General features: G+C 44.8%; 1 protein-coding gene across 1 annotated transcript in view; it reads left to right on the forward strand.

Moving 5' to 3' along the window:
- The window catches only part of LOC111142403 (AFG3 like matrix AAA peptidase subunit 2), a 47,620-nt gene extending 26,532 nt beyond the window's left edge, over window positions 1-21,088 (forward strand). The window contains exons 11-17 of the mRNA XM_022495467.1: window positions 5,311-5,418; window positions 5,516-5,641; window positions 7,995-8,105; window positions 10,823-10,938; window positions 14,466-14,666; window positions 16,353-16,547; window positions 20,254-21,088. Coding sequence (XP_022351175.1) covers window positions 5,311-5,418; window positions 5,516-5,641; window positions 7,995-8,105; window positions 10,823-10,938; window positions 14,466-14,666; window positions 16,353-16,547; window positions 20,254-20,496 — 1,100 coding nt within the window. The 3' untranslated portion in view covers window positions 20,497-21,088. The remainder of the gene's footprint in view (window positions 1-5,310; window positions 5,419-5,515; window positions 5,642-7,994; window positions 8,106-10,822; window positions 10,939-14,465; window positions 14,667-16,352; window positions 16,548-20,253) is intronic.
- The last annotated feature ends 1,782 nt before the right edge of the window (window positions 21,089-22,870 follow it).

Raw genomic sequence — 22,870 nt, forward strand, 5'->3', positions numbered from 1 at the left:
TTTATTTATTTGACAGAGAGAGAGAGATCACAAATAGGCAGAGAAGCAGGCAGAGAAAAAAGGGGAAGCAGGCTCCTGGCTGAGTAGAGAGCCCGATGCAGGGCTGGATCCCAGGACCCTGAGACCATGACCTGAGCCGAAGGCAGAGGCCCAACCCACTGAGCCACCTGGACGCCCCCAAATAGCCCTTTTTTAAAAAAGTTCTGTACCAGTACAGATAATAGCAAAATATTCTTACCTAGCAGCCTGCCATAACTTAATATTGGCATTAAGATGGTGTTTGTACCTGGTGTTGAATAAGAGAAAAATTGGTGAAATGATCCACAAAAGAATCATAATTCCATTTTTTTTTTTAAGATTTTTTAAGATTTATTTGAGAGAGCAGGGGAGGGGCAGAAAAAAATCTCAAGCAGACTTTGAGTTGAGCAAAGTCCAAGATGGAGCTCAGTCATATGACCCTGAGATCATGACCCGAGTGGAAACCAAGAGTCAGATGCTTAACTGACTGAGCCACCCAGGTGCCCCTCTTTTTTTTTTTTTTTTTTTTTTTTTTTTTTTTTTTTTTTTTTTGTTAAAATGTATTTATTTTACAGAGTGAGCATGAAGTGGAGGGTAGGGGAAGGACAGAGGGAGATGGAGAGAGAATCTCGAGCAGGCTCCTTGTGAGTGGGGAGCCCAACGCTGGGCTTGATCTCACGACCCTGAATGACCTGAGCCGAAATCAAGAGTCAGATGCTTAACCAGATGAGCCGCCCAGGTGCCCTGATAGTCTCATTCTTAAAACCATTTATGATTCTGAAACATCAGGAAAACCCACGTATAACCAAGTGTAAATTGGGCAGATTTTGAATACTCCTCTTAAGAGAGTAGCAATCTTTCCACATTAGTTAGCTTTTTCTTTTATTAGGAAAGCTAGTTTGTAGGATGTAAGAATGCTCCCCGCTGTAAGATACATGAATGCTGTTGTGTGCTCAGAGAGGGCAGTACAGTACTGAGTATTGAACTGCTTTATGTGACTGAGCTGGCCATTGTTCAGGCACTCCTCAGAGATAACTGCGGGTTCAGTACCAGACCACCGCTGTAAAAAGTATTGTAATAAAGCGAGTTGAATGTTTTGGTTTCCCAGTGCATATAAAAGTTATGTTTACACTATATGTAGTCTAGCAAGTGCAGTAGGTGTCTAAAAAAATGTACCTTTTTTAATTAAAAAGTGCTTTACAGCTGAAAAATGCTGACCCTTATGTGACCTTGCAGTGATTTGTAATCTTTTTGCTGGTGGAGGATCTTGCCTCCATGTTGACAGCTGCTGACTGATTAGGGTGGTGGCTGCTGAAGGCTGGGTGGGTGTGGCAAGTTTTAAAGTTTATTAGAGAGAGAGAGCGCCCAAGTGGGGCAGGAGGAGGGACAGAGGGAGAAGCAGGCTCCGTGCTGAGCAGAGAACCCGATGCGGGCTCCATCCCAGGACCCTGAGATCATGACCTGATCTGAAGGCAGAGGCTTTAACCCACTGAGCCACCCAGGTGTCCCTCCCCCACTTTTTTTTTTTTTAAAGCTCTTACTTCTCAATAATCTCTGCACCCTTTGTGGGGCTCGAACTCGTAACCCCAATATCAGGAGTCACATGCTCCACCAGCTGAGCCTGCCAGTGCCTTACTTTACTGTAATTTCAACAGTCTTCACAGCACCTTTACCAGGAATAGTTTCTTCACTCATCCGTAAGAAGCAGCTCCTCGTCCATTAAAGGTTTATCATGAGATCACAGCAATTCATTACCTCTTCAGGTCCACTTCCAATTCTCGTTCTCTTGTTATTCCCACCACATCTGTAGTTACTACCCCCACTCAAGTCCTCAGCCCCTTAAAGTCATCCATGAGATTTAGAATCAGCTTCTTCCAAACTCTTGGCAATGTTGATATTTTGATCTCTTCCCATGAATCACAAATGGTTTTTTTTTTGTTTTTTAAGATTTTTTTTATTTGATAGATAGAGACCACAAGCAGGCAGAGAGGCAGGCAGAGAGAGCGAGAGGAGGAAGCAGGCTCCCCGCCGAGCAGAGAGCCCGACGCGGGGCTCGATCCCAGCACCCTGGGATCATGACCTGAGCCGAAGGCAGAGGCCCTAACCCATTGAGCCACCCAGGCGCCCCAAATCACAAATGTTCTTAATGGGGAATCCCTCCTTCCTTCCTGCTATCTACAGCAGCAATAGCCCACCAAAATGTATTTCTTAAAAAATAAGACTTAGGGGCCCCTGGGTGGCTCAGTGGGTTAAAGCCTCTCCCTTCGGCTCAGGTCATGATCCCAGGGTCCTGGGCTCAAGCCCCACATCAGGCTCTCTGCTCAGCGGGGAGCCTGCTTCCCCCTCTCTCTCTGCCTGCTTCCCCCTCTCTCTCTGCCTGCTTGTGATCTCTGTCTGTCAAATAGATAAATAAAATCTTAAAAAAAAAAAAAAGACTTAAATAAGTTCAAATTACTCTTTGATCCATGGGCTACAGAATGGCTGTTGTGTTTGCAGGTGTGAAACAACGTTAATCTCTACGTCCCCATCAGAGCTCTTGGGTGACCGGGGCATTGTCTGTGAGCAGTAGTATTTTGAAGGGAATCTTTTTCCAAGTTGCTTTCTCAACTGTGGGCTTAAAATATTCAGTAAACTGTGTTGTAAACAGATGTACTGTCCTTGGGCTTTGTTGTTCCATTTCTAGAGCACAAGCAGAGTTAGCATGATTCTTTAGGGCCTCAGGATTTTCAGAATGGTCAGTGAGCTCTGGCTTCAATGTAAAGTCACCAGCCGCATTAGCAGCGAACGAGAGAGTCAGCCTGTCCTTTGAGGCTTTGTAGGCAGGCATTGACTCCTCCTCTGTAGCTATGAAAGTCTTAGACGGCATCTTCTTCCAACATGAGGCCGCTTTGTCTACATCTAAAGGTGTTAATGTCGTCGCCCTCTTGCACTGTCTCAGTGAGACCTTCCGGATCACTTGGTGCAGCTTCCACATCGGCTTTTCCTTCTCATCTTGCCCTTTTATGTTACGCACCTTCTTTCCTTAAACCTCACGAACCACCCTGTGGCAGCTTCCATCTTTCCTCCTGCAGCTGCCTTACCTCTCTCTGCCTTCACAGAATTGAAGAAACTCAGGGCCTGGCTCTGGATTAGGCCTTGGTTCAAGGGAACCTTGTTGCTGGTTTGCTCTTCTATCCAGACCACTCAGACTTTCTCCATGTCAGCAACTAAAACTGTTTTGCTTTCTTGTCATTGTGTATCCACTGGAGTAGCGTTTTAATTTCCTTCAGGAACTTTCCCTTTGCGTTCACTTCTTGGCTAACTGCTTGGCACAAGAGGCCTAGCTTTCAGTCTGCAGTTTGTCTCAGCTTTCAACGTGCCTTCCTTACCGAGCTTAATCATTTCTAGCGTTTCGTGTAAAGTGAGAGACACATGACGCTTCCTTTCACTTCCACTTAGAGGCCTCTGTAGGGTAATTAATTGGCCTGATTTTAATATTGTTGTTTCAGGGAATAGGGATGCCCGAGGAGAGGGAGAGAGATAGGGAACACCCTGTCGCTGGAACAGTCAGAACACACGCAGTATTTATCAATAAAGTTCACTTATATGGGTGCAGTTTGTGGTGCCCTAAAACTGTCACTATAGTGACATTAAAGATTACTGATCATATGTCACCGCAGCAAATATAATCATGAAAATGCGGTGCCTGGGTGCTCAGTTGGTTAAGTGTCTGCCTTCAGCTCCTGGGCTCGAGCCCCAAGTCAGGCTTCCTGCTCAGCGGGGAGTCTGTTTCTCCCTCTGCCTCTCCCAGACTTGTTCTGTCTTTCTCTCAAATAAAATCTTTTAAATAATGATAACAATAATAATAATGAAAATGTTGAAGTACTGCAATTACCAAAATGTGATGGAGACACAAAGTGATCAAATACTGTTGGAAAAATGGCACTGATAGATTGCTGAAACTAGGGTTGCCACAGACCTTCAGTTTGTAAGAAACACAGTATGTAGGGCGCCTGGGTGGCTCAGTGGGTTAGAGCCTCTGCCTTCGGCTCAGATCACGGTCTCAGGGTCCTGGGATCAGGCTCCGCTTTGGGCTCTCTGCTCGGCGGGGAGCCTGCTTCCCTTCCTCTCTCTGTCTGCTTCTCTGCCTGCTTGTGATCTCTGTCTGTCACATAAATAAATAAAATCTTTTAAAAAAAAAAAAGGGCAGGCACCTGGGTGGCTCAGTGGGTTAAAGCCTCTGTCTTGGGCTCAGGTCATGATCCCAGGGTCCTGGGATCGAGCCCCACATCAGGCTCTTTGCTCAGCGGGGAGCCTGCTTCCCCCCCTCTCTCTCTGCCTGCCTCTCTCCCTGCTTGTGATATCTGTCAAATTACAAAAAAAAAAAGAAAAGAAAAGAAATACAGTACGTATAAAGTGCAGGAAAGCAGAGTGCAGTAAAACAAGGTCTGAGTGTATCCAGACAAAGAAGTAGAGCTCTTCCCTTGCTCTGTGGTGGTCAATCCATGTAGAGCCATGTTTTGGGGTACCAGTACCAGGGCTCTTTTGGGACCAGGGTCCTGAGGGTGAAGGCTCTATAGCCAAGGCATTGACATTTGCGAAGTGGCTGATAGAACCGAGTAAGGTGAACCTGGCTGAGAGGTTGGAGGTGGAGTTTCATACTTGTCATCAGATATTCATTGGGTTGTCCCGTGACCCAGGGAGGTTAGACAGATTGTTTGCAAATTTAATCGTATTGATTTTATTTTTATTTTTTTAAAGATTTTACTTACTAGTGAGAGAGAGCCAGCGAGCTTAAGCTGAAGAAGGGACAGAGGGAGAGAATCTCAAGCAGACTGCACTGAGCGCAGAGCCAAACATGGGTGGGGCTCGATCCCAGGACCCAGAGAGATCATGACCTGAGGTGAAATCAAAAGGCTGACACTCAACTGACTGAGCCAGCCAGTCACCTCTGATCTCACTGGTTTAAAAATATTTAAAAAATGATGAAGGTCCCTGGTAAGTATTGGCCTTCAGCTCAGGTCACGATCTCATGATTCTGGGATCAAGCCCATCCCGGGGCTCCCTGCTCAGTGGGGAGTCTGCTTCTCTCTCTCCCTCTGCCCCTTCTCCCACTCATGCACTCTCACTCTTGGGTGCACACACTGTCTCTCAAATAAAGAAAATGTATCTTTAAATTTTTTAAGCATTCAAAAAAATGGACAACATATTCTCAATTATAGTCATATAAATTAAAATCTTTCATATTTGTGTTTAGAAAAATGATGCTTTATTAAAGCTTTAAGTCTTGCATTTTTGTTATTGTCTCTTTAGGTTTTAACACAACAACAAACGTCGTCATTTTGGCAGGCACCAATCGACCAGATATTCTAGACCCAGCACTGTTGCGGCCAGGGCGCTTTGATAGGCAAATCTTTATTGGTGAGATGATCTTCATTGGGTTCAGTCCAGTTCTTTTGAGGAGAGATATGACTGTTTCACTGTGATTTTTTTTTCCCCTTAAAAATAATTTTTCAAGGACCACCTGACATAAAAGGAAGAGCCTCTATTTTCAAAGTTCACCTCAGACCACTAAAACTGGACAGCGCCCTGGAAAAGGAGAAATTGGCCAGAAAACTTGCATCCTTGACTCCAGGATTTTCGGGTGAGTGGAACAGAGCCTGCTGTGTGTTGAAGTCCTTTAGGTCAGAGACATTTGCCAGATACCAGTTTACTTTTACCTCTCACCTTGGGCTTCTTCAGTGTATAATTTTACCTTTTTATTGTGGGAAATTTCAAACATCTGCAGAAGTTGAGAAAATAGTGTGATGAACCCCTCTGCATGCATCACCTATTAGCTTTAGGAATAATTATTAATTCATGGTGAACCCCACCCTCTTCCTTCTGCCTCTGGGTTATTTGTATGTAGGTTTTGGGTTTTTTATAGTTGTTAAGATTCATTTATTTATTTGTTTGAGAGAGCGTGCACATGAGCCCTTGGTTGAGCGGGCGGGCAGAAGGAGGGAGAATCTCAGGCAGGTTCCCCAGTGAATAGGAGCCTGCCGTGGGGCTGGATCTCACCGCCCTGAGATCACAGCCGGAGCTGAAATCAAAGAGTCAGACACTCAGGGGCGCCTGGGTGGCTCATTGGGTTAAGCCTCTGCCTTCGGCTTGGGTCATGATCTCAGGGTCCTGGGATTGAGCCCTCCATCAGGCTCTCTGCTCAGTGGGGAGCCTGCTTCCCCTTCTCTGTCTGCCTGCCTCTCTGCCTACCTATGATCTCTCTCTGCCAAATAAATAAAATCTTCAAAAAAAAAAAAAAACAAGAGATACTCAACCAACTCAGCTACCCAGGTGCCTCATGAGGTTTTTTTAAACTCTGTTGAGACAAAATTCACATACCATAAAATTCATCTGTGAATTGTAAAGTGTACGATTCAGTGGTTTTTCGTGTATTTACAAGGTTTCACTGTAACTACTGTAGTCTCATTTTAGGTCATTTTCATCACCGCAGAAGAATCCATTAGCAATCACTCGCTCCACCCCCAGCCCTAGGCCACCCCTCACCTACTTTCTGTTTCTATTGATTTTCCTATTCTGGACATTTCATACAAAAAGAATTACACAACATGTGATCTTTTCTGCCTGGCTTCTTTCACTTGGTGTAGTGTTTTCAGAGTTCAGCCGTGTTGCAGAATGTGTCAGCACTCTGTTCCTTTTTCCGGCTGGATAATGTTCCATTGTGTGGCTAGACCACATCTTTATCCATCATTTGTTTCCATCGTTTGGCTCTTAGAGATAATACTGATTTGAACGTTGGTGTCTAGATTTTTGTGTGGATGTACGTTCCGTTCTTCTGGTTATATACCTAGGAATAGTGCTGCTGAATCACTTTTTGAGGAGCTACCAAACTGTTTTCCAAAGCGGCTGTGCCACATTCTCGCCAGCAGTGTCTGCGGATTCCAGTTTGCCACATTCTTGCCAGTGCTGGTCATTGCCTGTCTGTTTGATTGTAGCCACCCTGGTGGTGTCACCGTTTTGATTGGCATTTCTCTAATGACTAGTGATGTTGAGCATCTTGGCATGTGCTTATTCCAGAGTTTTTACATGTAAAATGTGAGCCTTTCTTAAAAAGGAACGTGTGGAAAGTCTGAGAGGGTTATATACGGAAGTGTATGGTTAGAAGGTAGGCATCTTAAATGTCCCAGGGTCCTAATCTTTTTACTTGTTTTTATTCTTTGGTCTTTGGAATTTATAACATTTCAGTGTTTATTGAGTACATACACATGTTATAACTTATTTGAGTTAACCATATACTTTATCTGAAACGTGAATTTTAAGAGACTCTGGGGGCACCTGGTGGCTCAGTTGGTTAAGTGTCTGCCTTCGGCTCAGGTCATGATCCCAGGGTCCTGGGATCCAGCCCCACATCCAGGGAGCCTGCTTCTCCCTCTTCAGCCCACCCCTCGACCCCCGGTCATGCACTCTTTCACTCTCACTCTCGCTCTCAAATTAAATAAATAAATATATATATATATATAAATAAATCTGTTAGAAAAAGACTTATGGATCTAGAAAGCATTTGGCAAGCTTCACATATTTAACTTTTGTTATTTAATTGAGTGCACTGCTTATGTTTTCATTATATTTCAGCTTGTTGCCTAATACTCACATTAGTCACTCTCCCAGCAGAGCTCATAGAACTAAGTTAATTAACGGGTATTTTTAAATAGGTAACTGTTGTATGAGCCATCTTGCCTATAAAAGTAGCTGCCCGTAATTATCTGCTGACTACTACTAATACTTGCACCTTAGTTCAAAGGGCCAGGATTGTACCACGTTATTCTGAATACTGCTAGAACAGCTTGGGGTTATGAATCAAACTGAATTATATTACATTAAACCCTTTTTCAAAAGTCTGTTGCTGGTTGAGAAACTGAATGTGGTCATCCATAATGTGTGACTAGTCAGTCCGAGTGTATTTGGTGGGTAAGCTGTTTTGCACATTTGTTTTGTAGGAGCTGATGTTGCTAATGTCTGTAACGAAGCGGCTCTGATAGCTGCGAGACACCTCTCAGATTCCATAAATCAGAAACACTTTGAACAAGCGATTGAGCGAGTGATTGGCGGTAAGCAAACTGAATGTACCTCAAGTCAAAAGGCTGATAAAATGAGTTTGAGGCCATGGGTTTCTTTGTTTTGGCAAGATCTAGAAGCAAAGTCTCTCCACCCAGCTTGGGGTTACCATGCCCCTGCTATGTTCCCTCAGTGATGTGAGGGTGGCCCCCCCCGCCCCCGCCACAGTCTGGTAGAGGTGGATGCTGTTGGTTTGGGGGAGTCTGAGACAGACAGCATCCCATACCATACCTGACCCACACCCAAGCAGCAAGGTGTCTACCCCGGAATTTTACTGGTCTAGTGTTTTGAAAATGCTTGCAACCTTTCTGTTTTAAATTGTACTGCATGATTTAAATGTGCTCTCTGTTATGGGGACATACATAACGTGTTTTCCCAGCTTTCTAGGGAGCTTATAATTTAAATACCTGTAAAAAGCTAACTAGCAATTCCAGAACTTGGGCATTCAAAGAAGTGAAGGGCACTGTGGTCAGGTAGGGCTCTGCAGAAGAGGCAGGATTTAAACCAGGCTCACCTGAAAGAAGAGGTTGGTGTCAGAGAGGCAAGAACAGAAGGCGGTTGGTAGCAGGGGTGGGAAAGTAAACCAGTCAGGCTTAAGTTCCTTTGAGAAGGAAGTAAAGCTGGAAATAGCTGCTTGGGTCTAGATTTTAGAAATCCTTCAATGTTAAGGTCAAGGGCTTTTTAAACTCTTGTTCTGTGTCCAGTATTGAACTAACATGGGATTTTTCTGGAGTCATTGAGTAGCATAATCGATGATATTTTAAATAAAAGGAGTCTGACATTGAAGAAGGGGGAAGCATCAGAAGGCAGAAAACCTTGTAGTCATTAACGTGAGATAGTGGATTTTAGCATAAGTGGTCCCAGTGGCAATAGGCCAAAAAAAAAAAAGACAGTCTCACTGGCCTTGGGAAGAATGGGGTGCTTCAAGAGGCAGCCAACTTGGCAGAAGATGAGATGGGCAGAATTGGAGATGGGGCAGGCTGTCCACGTGGAACTCTGCAGCACCCCAGCACCACAGTGTGTGGTTCCCATGGTGTGGAGGTGGGTGAGAGCACTCCAGGGGACGGGCCCACACAGTAAACACTGCCTGCATTTGGCGGCAGAGGGGAGAAAAGTGAGCCAGCGGAGTCACCAGAGCTTGTGTGCCACAGGCCCGGAGAGCGCATCAGGGAAAAAGACAAGGAGTAGATGCCATGAAAGGAAACCCAGGAGGTCAGAAGAAATGGAAGATAAGGGCAAAGACACGTTTATAAAGCACTTGTCATTGGAATCAGGTGATGTGAGAACATTGAGGAGGATGACCTTGGATTTGGCAATGAGATTCTTCTTGGTGATTTCTGTCATGACAGTTTCAATTGAGTGGATGCCAAACTAATAGAGATTCCAGCAATGATCTCTAGAGGCTAGTATAGCAGTGTGTCTGACCTGGATTAGGTGCTACCTAAATAACCCTTGAACGAATGAATGGACTACTTATTCTAGAAATTTGTTATTGAAAGGAAAAAATCTAAATTGACGGAGTTGTTAGTGGAATTAAAGCAGTTCACTGTAGAGGCAGGTGAGAGCCGCGTATGTGTCTGTGCCTTTTAGGTGGGGGGAAGAGTCAGTGCTCAGTGTGAAAGACATCAAGGTGGCACATCCAGGAGGGGCCTCGCTCTGAGGTACACAGACACCCGCTCCCAGCTCAGCTGCTGTAAACCAGCCACGAGCCATTGTTCTATAGTATGCCTCCTGGGAAAATGAAAACTTCAGGGATAAACCAGGGGGTGGGTCAGAGTTCTTGTTTTTCTCAGGTAAGCAAGAACTGCTTGTCTCTACTTAGTAACTCACCTTTTATCAATCTCTGCCCTTCCAGCTCTGTTATTGTCTTGGTTAGGTCATTGGGAACATAGCACTCTTTTTTTTTTTTTTAATCTTTCTGACTCAATATGTTATCATTTGAGAAATTCTCTCAGATGTGTTACTTGAACACAGCAAAGCTACTTTTGTCACAGTGTGACAATTTGTGTTAGTACAAATGGTGTAGTTCATTTCTGTGGTACAGAGGGCAAAAGGAGGTTTAGTATCCACCTTGATCCAGGCCAGAGAAGACTTGGACTTGGACTAGGGGGTCCGCCTGCTGTATAGTCAACACAGGGGGTGTCTCTTGGGTTTATTTTCTCAGGTCTCCCCTGCTGGAACCCCCTGGGCCAGTTGATTACTGTGGCAGGTGCCATAGCATTGGCCTGGCCAGCTTGCTGACTTGGTATTTTCCCATCTTCAGCCAGCTCCGTTCCTCCTCACTTGCATGCGTTACACCACGAACAGGCAGCAAGCAGTCTCCTGCATGTTTGTTTGCCCAGTGCTTGTTAATTCCAAGGACCTGGATTAAAAAGGAGATCATTCCAGACCTCTTTGTCTTCTCTGAATTTTAAGTTGACCTAAGTGCTGAATTTTATTTTGCATTTCTATTTCCCAAAACAAGTTAGATGGCTCAGAAGAGTGGGAGAGTTAGGAAAAAAGTGGGCCTTGGGGTCGTGAATGCATTTTGCAAGTGGCTGGGTGTATTTTGGAGTTGGTCCTTTAAGCCTGACCGTGGTGGGGAATTTACAAATTATCATAGTCGCTAAATCACCTTTTAGATAAGCCAGTGTGTAGATTGTATAACTGTCTTTTTATGTCGGTGCCACTGAGGCAGTGGTTTTTTGACGTTTCGGTGTTATTTTGTCAGGCTTAGAGAAAAAAACCCAGGTTCTGCAGCCCGAGGAGAAGAAGACCGTGGCATACCATGAGGCAGGTCATGCGGTTGCCGGGTGGTACCTGGAACATGCAGACCCACTTCTAAAGGTAAAGCGGTTTGTGCTGAACAGTAGGCCAGCCAGCTGATCCTGTGAGCAGTTACCTGAGGAGAAGATTGCATTCCCACTAAGGATAGGTACATAAAATTCGGCCAAGACTTCTGGTAATGATGGTGGGATGAAGGGGTTATATAAACCCTCCTGCAGAGAAGTTACAAAGTTTGGAAAGAAAATTGTTATTTAAAGGACCAAACAGTGTCCAAAGCAGACCAAAGCTGGAGGAGAGTTTCCTTTTGCAAACCAGTAGCTGCAGTGGGTTAGAATTGGGAGCTCGTGGCTTCCTTCCCTGAAGGGTTTTTTCTAGGGCCACAGCGATGGAAAAAGCTGGTCTTATCTATACATTGAGGTGGCAGAGGAAGGAATTCAGAATTTGAAGAATATTGGAAATTTAATAGGAAAATCCTGGAAGCAAGAAAGCTACAGAGGAGTTAGACCCAAGTCCAAGTAGAAACTGCCCAGCTCCCTGGCTCACCACTACACTGTGCTTGCACAGGAGAACCCAGAGAGCCTGGCAAAAAAAAAAAGAGAGCAGAGGCCAAAGGGAAATCTCCTGAAAGATGGGTGTACCAAGTGAGATTGGTAAATTTTTGCTTTTTCAACTGAGTGCGGTCCCCAGACTGGTGCAGCACAAGGAACAGGAAGCCATAATCTGACTTGTGATGTCAGGGGACTTCTGGAAATGGAGGGGGATCCCCCTGAAGCAAGGGGACCACAGAGAAGATAACATTAAAGTGTGTGGAATAGGGGTACCTGGCTGGCTCACTTGGTGGAGGGTACCACTCTTGTTGACCGTGGAGTCTTGCGTTCAGGCCCCATGTTGGGGTAGAGTTCACTTTAAAAAAAATAAATACATACATACATAAATAACCACCTTAGATAATCTGCAGAGAAGCGGCTAGAACCAGTAAGGGAAATTAACAAGTTGCAGAATTCAGGATCCATATACAAAAATCAGTTGTATTTCTGTATATTAGCCATGAACAATCAGAAAATGAAATTTTAAAAATTCAGTTTCATTTACAGCAGCATCTAAAAACATGAACATGGCCAGGCCAAATGTATGTAGGGATACGTTTATTGAGGTACTTGTAGGATCTGTACACTAAACGAAATAAGACCTAAATAAAAATAGAGATATAGGGACACCTGGGTGGCTCCGTCGGTTAAGTGTCTGCCTGTGGCTCAAGTCATGCCGGGATCAAGACCCACATTGGGCTTCCTGCTCAGCAGGGAGTCTGCTTCTCCCTCTGCCTCTCCTTCCACTCATTCTTTTGCTCGCTCTGTCAAACAAATAAAATCTTAAAAAAAGAAAGAGATATACTGTGTCCCTGCAATGTTATGATCACCGTTCTCCGCAGATTCATGTATAGTAACAGTGCAATCTCTGTTTTAAACGTAGCAGACTTTTTTGGAGAAATTGATAAGCAGATCTAAAATTTATACAGAAATCAGGTCAACTAGAATAGCCAAAACAATGGAGTTCGAAGGAGTTACATTGCCTATTTTAAGATCTTGTATATAGCTAAAGTAAAGAAGATTAGTATTGCAGAAGGGACTGAACAGATCAGTGGGTTGGAATAGAAATAGACCCAGAAATAGACCCTCACACATAATCGACTAATAGATTTTCAGCAGAGGTCCCAAAGTAATAATTGAAGGCGGGGAGGATTATCTTACCAACAAACGATTCTAGCAACTTAGTGTTCATGTGGGGGGAAAAAAGCTAACGTTGACTCTCAGATCATATGTAAAAAATTAATTTGAAATAGATTGTAATAGCTAAAACAATAAAGTTCTGGAGGAAAATGCAAGTTAAAATCTTTGTGACCTTAGATAGGCAAAAATGTCCTAGTACACAAAAAGCATGAACCACAAAAGAAAAAGTTGATAAATGGGATCTCAGCAAAACTGAAAATGTTTTGTCTTTGAGAGACACTATTAAGAAAATGAAGAGCAAGCCACATACTCTGGAAAAACGTGCAATATAGGTATATGACAAAGGACTTATACCTAGAATAAGTTAAAAAAAAAAAAACCTATTAAAACTCAAAAATAAGCAACCCAGTGAAATCATGGGCAAAAGATCTGAAGGTATACAAATGGACATTAAGCACATGAGGATACTCAGTTTCATTAGTTTTTGGGAAAGTGTAAATTAAACCACAGTGAAATACCACCACATACCCACTGGAATGGCTGAAGTAAAAAGTCAGTCTTAAGTGTTGGCGAATGTCAGTCTAGCTGGAGCTCTCATCCGTTGCTGATGGGAATGTGAAATGGTATAACCATGTTGAAAACAGTTTGACAGCTTCTTACAAAAGTAAACGCTTCTGGGGCGCCTGGGTGGCTCAGTGGGTTAAAGCCTCTGCCTTCAGCTCAGGTCATGATCCCAGGGTCCTGGGATCGAGCCCCACATCAGGCTTTCTGCTCGGCAGGGAGCCTGCTTCCCCCTCTCTATCTGCCTGCCTCTCTGCCTACTTGTGATCTCTGTCTGTCAAATAAATAAATAAAATCTTAAAAAAAAAAAAAAAAAGGTAAGTGCTTCTGTACAACCAGTCTCCTATATAATCACTCAAGAGAAATAAAAACATGTCCACACAAAGACTTTTACTGCTTGATCCATAATAGCACTAAACTGGAGACCGCCCTGATGTTCCTTGAGAATGAAACGGATGTTTGGTTTGTTTACACAATGGAATGCTACCCAGCAGTAAAAATGAATGAACTATTAATACACCTGGCAGTGTGGGCAAATCTCAGAAACAGTGAAGGAAACCAGACACAATAATGTACATACTGTAGGATTCCATTTATATGCAGTGCCGGAAATTGTGCCTAATCCATAGGGACTGGTCGCATATCTCCGGCGCCAGGGCTGGAGTTGGTGGGGTTGGGGGCGGGGGTGGGGGCTAGGTAAGACTGAGCAGAAAGAGGTACCAAAGAACTTTGCAGAGCAAAGAAAAGATTTTCTGTCTTTTTGTTGCGGAGGAGGTTGTGTTTGTCAAAACTCACTGGACTATAACCTAAAACGGATGTGTTTACTGAATATAAACTATCCCTTAGTAAAGCTGATTTTTTAAAAATTTAAGGAATTTACTCTGTTGCAAAAAGCACTAGGAGAGAAAATAAAGGCGCTGAGCATCTAGGTCTGCCTTCCTCTTCGTCCTGTAAAGGAGGATGTGGCTGGGGCTCCGTGAAGTTGAATGGCGCCTAGCCCGTATTTGAGCTGTCAGGAGTCCTCCCTCACCAACTGTCCTTCCATCAGGATCGAATCATTTCAAGTGTGTTTTATAAAAAGACAAGAAAGACTTTCTAGAGCTTCAAGGTGAAGTTCTCCTAAGAGAAAATATGCCCCCAAATAGTCAACAACTGCTGGATCTCGTCTTGCCAAGCCTGATGTGTTGCCCAGCTGCTGTGTTTGTGTTTCAGTAGCGAGCTTATTTATGTGCAGATAAACACCCTGGTCAGCATTTGGTGGTGGAATCCTCAGCATCTTGTGTGTTTTCTACTTGCCAGGTCTCCATCATCCCTCGGGGCAAAGGACTGGGTTATGCTCAGTACTTACCCAAAGAGCAGTACCTGTACACCAAGGAGCAGCTCTTGGACCGGATGTGCATGACCCTGGGGGGCCGGGTGGCGGAAGAAATCTTCTTCGGGAGAATTACAACCGGTGCTCAAGATGACTTGAGAAAAGTAACCCAGAGTGCCTATGCTCAAGTAAGTGGATGAAATGGGGGGGTTTCTTCCTTGCTCTTCCACATTTGCACAAGAAATGGACATTTGCGGTTGGCTCTAAAACAGTACTGTTGTGTTTAACTGGCTTAGGCTTTTCAGGCAAGAAAAAATTCCTTTTTTTTGGTAGTGTAACAATTAAAGTTTATGGATTTCTCCCGCTCTCTGAAAGTCAAGCCTTCCTTTGAAACCTTTTGGGAGCCGAAATGGCTCAAAGCAAAGAAGCACTTACTGTTAATTGATATGGGAAAATTTCTGAAAGTTCCCAGACTGCAAAACTAGCCTCTGGTGGACCGCCCTGCCTCAGGACTTAATTTCAGTGTGGTTCACTGCCCCAGGGGGGCGCGCCGCCTCTGTCGCAGCTGCTGCGGAACCTGTGTGGAGCACTGTTTTCACCTTTTTTCATCAAAGGGAAAGTCCTCTTTCTCCCGGTTAGCAAAAGCAGGTGCTGCTGGAGGCCATAAAAGCATAGTGGCCCAAATGAACTGTTGAAAGATGGGGGATACATGTGACCAAGAGTCTCTAAAGCATATGTGCAGAGTTCAGAGCTCTGTTATAGGCCTCTGTGATCCCACAGTGCAGCATTGCCTGTACCCTGGGCTGTCCCTAAGAGCATCCCTTCTTCGTGCCCTCCCTTCCTGCTGGATCAGCCACTCTCCTGACTTGTTATTGTCATGCACACATTTTCCTTACCTATCCCTGGTGCATACATCCCCAAACAATGTAGTTTTGCTGTTTCCGAACTTAAATGACTTTCTTTGGAAACTCCTGTTATCTGTATCTCAGCTCTTCTGGTCTGTCACTTTTTCAAGTCTTTTTTGAGAGTGAACAAGCAAGAGAGCGTCCCTTTAAAAAAAAAAAAAAAAAAAAACTGTTTTGAAAAAGATTTGAGGGGTCTGTGGGTGGCTCAGTCCATTGAGCGCCTGCCTTTGGCTCAGGTCATGATCCCAGGGTCCTGGGATCAAGCCCCATGACAGGCTCCCTGCTCAGCGGGGAGCCTGCTTCTCTCTCTGCCCCCCACCACCTTGTGTTCTCTAGCTCTCTCTCAAATAATAAAATCTTTAAAAAAAATAATAATAATAACAAATATGGCTTCCTGCTTTCTGAGTTCTCTTGGCTGTTTTCCTGTTCCTCACTTTCATCTGGGCCTTTTTTAGTCAATTTGGATTTTAGAATTAGAAACTTCTAAATGTGGGGCATTTTAGTTTTGGGGGCTCATAGGGTCCAGGCTTGACCTGGTGGCTTCAGGGAACAGGAAAATGCAAACTCCCTTCCAGGATCACTTGTTCTCAGGTTGACACACTGCCCTTTCCAGGAAGAGCCTGGAGGGCTTGCGTTTTAAATTCTTGAGTCTGTCAGAACCTTCTTGCTTCTTTACCTCCCCTCTTGCATGGAGAAGTATCTTGCAGGTTTCATAGATGTTGTCTGTGGGCTTCTTGTCTTGTGTCCCTAGTTGAGTAGTTTAAAATGCTATCCATTGCTGCACTGTCTGCATAGAATACCCCATCCAGTCAGCCAGCACAAGGCTGCCATGTAAACTTTGCCCAGTTAAAGAGTAGTATTACAGCGAAGTGTGTGGGGTTAAGGCCGGTATGAAGACATACTGCCATTTTATAAGTCAGTCTGTCAGCGAAACCAGATGCGCACCACTAATCATGTATTCTTTTTCAGATTGTTCAGTTTGGCATGAACGAGAAGGTTGGGCAGATCTCCTTTGATCTCCCACGTCAGGGCGATATGGTTTTAGAGAAGCCTTACAGCGAAGCCACCGCGAGACTGATAGATGACGAAGTACGAATACTTATTAATGAGGCTTATAAGAGAACAGTGGCTCTCCTCACAGAGAAGAAAGCTGATGTGGAGAAGGTGGGTACTAGTTGTAGGAATAATTTTCTTCGTGATTTTGCCAAAAAAAAAAAAAAAAGAAAAAGGTTAAAGTGATGGATGTGCTGTTTGGTTTGGTTTGTAGACATTAGCGTTTCCTGTGACTGTAACTCTTGGGTTCCTTTCTTCATTCTGGTTCTATGTCTGCTCTGTCTCTGTGAGGAGGTGGGAGCGCAGGATTAATGGAATCTGCTCATGGCCACAAAATACACAACTGAGGCATTCCCTCCCCGCCACCCTGTGTTTTAACCGTACTCCTCAGTAAGGAGCACAGTGGACTGACAGGAATTTACCGTTGTCTTTCACCTCTGGAGTAAACAGGTACTGATGAAAGTGCAAACAAAAGCCAGCCCACATGAAATTGGCACATGAAAATTACCTTTGTTTTAATTACAAGCTCTGCAAATAAAAATGCTCTGTGTTTTCTGTCCTACTTCATCATCTGACCCCACCTACCAAAGGGAGGGTTTCCTTCTGAATTCGGTGGATTTCTTGCATCCAGTAAACTCTTAATTATTCAGAATCCGTGCAACCAAAAGCAGAGTTTTTTTGTTCTTTGAACATTCCATACTCCTAAAGCACAAATGAGAAAGCTTTTAGGAGGGATTGATAACGGATAAAAGAATATTCCAAGATATGCTCTTCCATCAGTAAGGCAATCCAGAAGCATCTGTGATGTCTTCTCACAAAAGTGCCCAGTGCAGGCTGAGATTGCTGGCGCCCACCACACTGGAAAGTACCCACAGGACCTCAGAGAAAAGGAGATCCAAGTGGTCAGCAAAGGCTTCCTGTAGAAGATAGAACTTAGGTTGTATGTGGAAGGGTATGTATGTATAGATAGATATGTATAGATTGTATGTAGAAGGGTAGTCAAGTTACAGTGAATGAGTTGAGGGGAGCAGATGGCGGCGTGCAGGCCTGGGGAGCAGGAAGTGTGTGGGGAGCAGGGCAGGGCTGAGCGGAGAGTTGGAGGGAGGGAGCTGCAGTACCCAGGTTCTCAAAAGCTAGCTAGAAAGTTTAGAAACACAGTTTTAGAAATAAGAGTGACCTTCAAAATGATCTGATCCAGCCCCTTTGTTTTAGAGCAAGGAGTCCTTTAGGAGTGTTGAAATGATGAAGTCCATCATTTGCCGGAGTGTGGCAGCAGTGTGCCCGCCCAGGGAAGAGGCAGAGACTGCTGCTGTGGGCTCAGCCCTCCCACGGTGCTGGGACTAGCAGTGGAAGTAGGGCAAAGGCCCATCTGAAAAAAACTGGGATTTATTGGTTAAATGCACAGAGTGAACAAGAAGAAAGCCCTTGAGATGACTCCTAGTGGCAGACATGGGGTGGGGGTCAGTCTCGAACCCAGGAGAACACGGGCTGTGGGCATCTGCGAATGAAACATGGACAGCAGGTCCAGGCTGGAGATAGGATCTCTTGGTGGTCCCCCCCATAGCCAGTTGTGGAAAAGGAGGACCTGAGCTGTGGAAGATAGTGGAGGAGCTCCCTCAAGACCCCTGGCTGCAGGGGGACAGTGTGCATACACAGATTGAAGAGGAAGCTTCCATGTGCTCATCATAGATGCCAAACAGTTTCTCCCAGTTATCTGTCCTCCTCCTGCGTGTACAGTGTGTGTACTGACAGTGGTAACAAAGATGTGTGTGGGAAAGGGAAATTGGGTCAGCGGAGTGAGGATCTTGAAACACTGCAGAGCTCTGAAGTACTGTTTGGCCCATTTGAGAAATTTAAATCTGTGAAGGGCACTGTTGAGCCAGCCGGGAGATAAGGAGCTGTCAAGAGGAGAGGTGGCCGGAGACTTTGCTGTTAGGACTAGTGTCCTCCAAACTATGGGCCTCAGTTTAGTCCTCTGCTGGACAGGACAATACAGAAGGGCCGTGCTTTAGGAGAATAAGAGTAACCGGCTAGCGTCCACCCAGCATCTAAAGTGCACCAGGCACTGCTGGAGATGGCTGAACTTCTCGAAAGCTCCCTGCAACCTCAGGACATTGAAACATTATCATCCCATTTTATAGAAGAGGAAACTAGTACATGCAGAGGTTAAGTAACTTTGCTTAAGGTTATGCATTTGATAAGGAGCAAGACCAGGATTTGGACCCAATATCCTTCCTGCCTGCAGAGCCCTTGCGGTTAACCTCTGACCAAGCCTGTGCTGTTGAATGTGGCTGGTCCCAGTTGAAGTGTGCTCTGAGCACACTGGGTCTTGAAGACTTGCTATGAAAAAAAAAAAAAAGAATAGAAAATATCTCAATAATTGTTTATGTCATTATAGGTTAAAATGATACTGTGTTTGGGGGCATCTGGATAGCTCAGTCCTTTGAGTGTCTGACTCTTAATTTCAGCTCAGATCATGATCTCAGGGTCACGAGATCGGGCGCCACATTGGGCTCCGCGCTCAACTCAGAATCTGCTTGACACTCCCTCTCTCCTCTCCCTCTGCCACCCCCCCCACTTTCTCGCTCTCTAAAATAAATAAAATCTGTAAAAATTAAACTGCATTTGATATATCGGGTTAAATATTGGGTTAAATAAAATAAATAATATGTTATTGCCATATAAGTGGTTACCCACAACTGTGTAGTAGGCAAATTGAGAATTGATGGTGGTCTGAAAGACAACCTGGTTGTGTTTTTAAGAGTTTTTATTTCAGAAATAAAGACAAAAATATATATGGATAAAATATGACAGCTGAGATTTTCTTCAGAGTAATCTAGGGGGTAGAGGAGACAAAAACGGCTCTAAGTTGGGGACTGTCGCTAGTGGCTACACAGGGATTTGTTACCCATTTTCTGCTTTTGTGCATATTTGCAGTATTCTGTAGTAAGGATTTTAAAAGCTGACAAAACAGCATAAAATTGTTCTGTTATTTGGTATCTTTAAGTAATGGCATCTAGTATAAAAGTGCAGATAAGTCAGATTTCTAAGTAGGGAGTTACCTTGGGAAGTAAATCTGTTTTATGAGGTCAATTGATATTTTAACCCACTTTGCTGTTTTTTGTAGTGGTCAGATGCTCTGATAACCATTGTCCTGCCCCCGACACCCTCACTCACCTCCATACACACAGCTGGTCAGGTGTCCCGGTGACCTGTAAGATGTGTACTGTCAATTTGTGGTTTAAGCATAGAAATGACTAGAACTTCAAGATTCATGTTTTCTTATAAACCTTCCTGGCTTCCTTTTGTGTCTCTGCCCTTGTCTTTATTTTTCCCAACTAACTTTTTAAATTTCTTGCTTACCTATTTTTCCTCTTTCCCCTAACTTGCTCTCTCAGCCACTTTTGTAGGTGTATAATGTATCCTTCCAGAACTTTTCTTATGTACATATAAGCACATAAAAAGATACATATTTCTCTCCTTTTAAAGGCAAATGTAGCATACCATAAAAGATGTGCATCTTGCTTTCCTAACTGAATATGCCTCTCCAAGCCATATCTAGAACAGATTCTTCATTACAGGTGCATAATTGTTTATTGGGTGACTGTATCAAAATGCATTTAGCCCCTCACTTATTGGTGGACATTTGTTTTTCCAGTATTTCGTGTATTTTACTCTAAAATCATGGGACCTTGTCTATATCTTTTTCAGTGGTCTTAAATCCTGTTTTGGAGCAGGGTTAGCTAAAAATAAAATCATTAGCTTTGCAAAGACTTTACTAAGTTACTGTGTTTAATGGGAATTATTCATGTTTCAGGTTGCTCTTCTATTATTAGAAAAAGAAGTGTTAGATAAGAATGATATGGTTGAACTTTTGGGCCCCAGACCGTTTGCAGAAAAATCTACCTATGAAGAATTTGTAGAAGGCACTGGCAGCTTGGATGAGGACACTTCACTTCCAGAGGGCCTTAAAGACTGGAACAAAGAACGGGAAAAGGAGAAAGAGGAGCCCCGGGATGAGAAAGTCGCCAACCAGATCCAAGAAGGGAGACCATTTTAGCTTGTGCCTTTGTCAGGGTCGACTCTGGCTCTCTCAGAGGAATAAGGACACTGTGGGGTTGATCGTAACCATCTGCTGACCTGGTTGAGATGGTGGGAAAGAGGGGTCCTTAGTCCTCAGCCTCTGAAGTCACAGCCTGGGTGGCAGGGTGACTTTCTGAAGGCCCAGGAGAGTGTGTCCCAAGCCTGCCAGGCTCTCGGACAGTGGCTGGGAGCATGGAGAGGGCACCCAGCGCCGCTCCCTCCGCCATCCGTGGTGCCAGCTGGTGTGTGTCAGGCATCGACCGACCATCCGTGGAGGCTTGCCAGTGTGGGAGAGGTGTATTTTTCTCTTTCCATCACCCACTCTTCATTCCTGTTTCCCTTCAGAGTTTCCCTCTGTGGATGAGATGTGAAATTACATTGGAGTCCTGAATAAGAATATTTTAATTTGACTTAATACTTAAAAGATTGAATCCAGATCACATGTTGCTGTTTTAATGGAATGGTTTTCTACAGAGAGCTGTAACATATCTACAAATATGAATGTATTATGTAAATACAGCTTCTTTACATCAAAAATAAAGTGTACTGTACTTTTTTCCTTCTGAACTCAACAGCGGGTCACTGTTTCGTGCTTGGGGTGTTTTCTTTTAGAAAACCTAATGGGAAGGAATCAAGTGTTCTAACTTTGGAGAGAGGAATCCTTTAAAACCTTGGTCCTGCTGGTTCTTACCAGCTCCCCCAGGAGGCTTGGTAATCTCCAGAGTCCTACATTCTGGAATGATGAACTGTGGATATAAAGTACATTGAAAAAAAAAAAAAGGAAAGTACATTGACAAGAAGTCCGTGCAGCAATCTGTGGCGACAGCATCGGTTTAGAGCCTCACGAGGCCCGTGGGTCCTGCTGTCAGGGTCTGGAAGTCAGTGTGGCATCAGAGCAGGTCCCGCAGGCTGTCCCACGCCATCCTGTTGGATCGCGGTTACTTCAGCTTGCCTCGTGTGTTCTTGATGCAGTTAAGTATGTTGTGGGAGCAACAACTTCTCAACCTCAGACACAGATACAGGTGGCACCCCCAGGGCAGCACGGGACTGATGGGGAGGGCAGTGGCATGGGCAGGCTGCTCTGTCCCGGCACCACTCCGGGTGGCGCAGAGCAGCCGAGCTCCAGCTCACCGCACCACCGCACCATCTATGGACGCCAGCCGCTCTGTGTTCCGGGCGCACGGGAGCCCACCTCCGCTCACTGCAGTCGCCCAGCGCCTCTGCCCAGTGACCTGCAGATGTGAGAGACTTACTGCCTCCCTTCCTCAGAGGATGTCTGTGGGAGGTGATTCAGTGAAGAATTATCTGGAGATGGTTAGGATTCACCTAACCATCAGGGTGTCCGCGTGCTGTTCCCCCACACAATCCGGAGACGAGGAGACTACTTCCTCGCGCCACTGTGCGGAGAGGCACCTGCTAGTACAGAGGTCTGGTAGGCCTTGGCTCAAGTGAGGCCTCCTGAGTGGAATGACGCAGGATGTGCCACATGAGTCAGGTTTGATTTAGTGAGAAAAGGGACAAAGCCATGCATGAGATGGTTGGTCAGATGCTAACTCATCTGCATTTCGAATTCAAGCTTGCGGAGTCTTGAGAAAGCAACCGGAATGGCCTGAAGAACTACCACCGCCACCCTCGGGTTTTCTGATCTGCACAAGGAGGCCCGCAGCACTGTGGTGAGCAAGACCCATGTTGGTTCCCGCGTGGAGCCTGACTCACACCGGGGGCTCACAGCACGCATCCTTTCTCTCTGCCAAGGTCAGTCGCACCTGGCCTATTTCCAGGGTAGATGTGGTTAGTAAGATACTTAAGATCTCTGCAGAAATGGGGCCTGTTTTCACCACAGTTCAAGTCACGCTGCCATGTTTAGTGAGTCCCTTTCTGTGTGCCCAAGGTTGGGGCTCAGCCCAGTATAGTTAGTTATTGGGTGTAAGCCACGGCATCACAGAGCTCAGGCCTTCTGTCAGGTGGGGGAGCTAGGTTACACTGTGGGGTAAACCCCAGGCCAAAATGACTCCAAAGGACAGTCCTTTCTTTCTCACTCCTTGTTCAACAAAGGTCAGAGGGGGCTGTGCTCAGCAGTTCTTGGGACCCAGACTGATGGAGAAATCTGTCAGAGGCAGAATTGAGGGTTGAGCACTAGCATTTAGACCCTTCCACCTGGAAGAGACGTGCTACTCACATTCTCTTGGCCAAACCAAAGTCATGTTCATGGCTAACTTCAAAGGGGGCAGAAAGGAGAAATAAATCAGAAACTGGTGAACAGCAATGTCTGCTGATTATAATAGGACTAGCCTGGTCATGTCCTATGGAGTTTGGCTTTACAAGACCTTACAGAAGTTGTGTCAAGTTAC

The sequence above is a fragment of the Enhydra lutris genome, unplaced genomic scaffold, assembly GCF_002288905.1.
Source record: "Enhydra lutris kenyoni isolate GAN:26980312 unplaced genomic scaffold, ASM228890v2 scaffoldscaffold8, whole genome shotgun sequence".
NCBI lineage: Eukaryota > Metazoa > Chordata > Mammalia > Carnivora > Mustelidae > Enhydra > Enhydra lutris.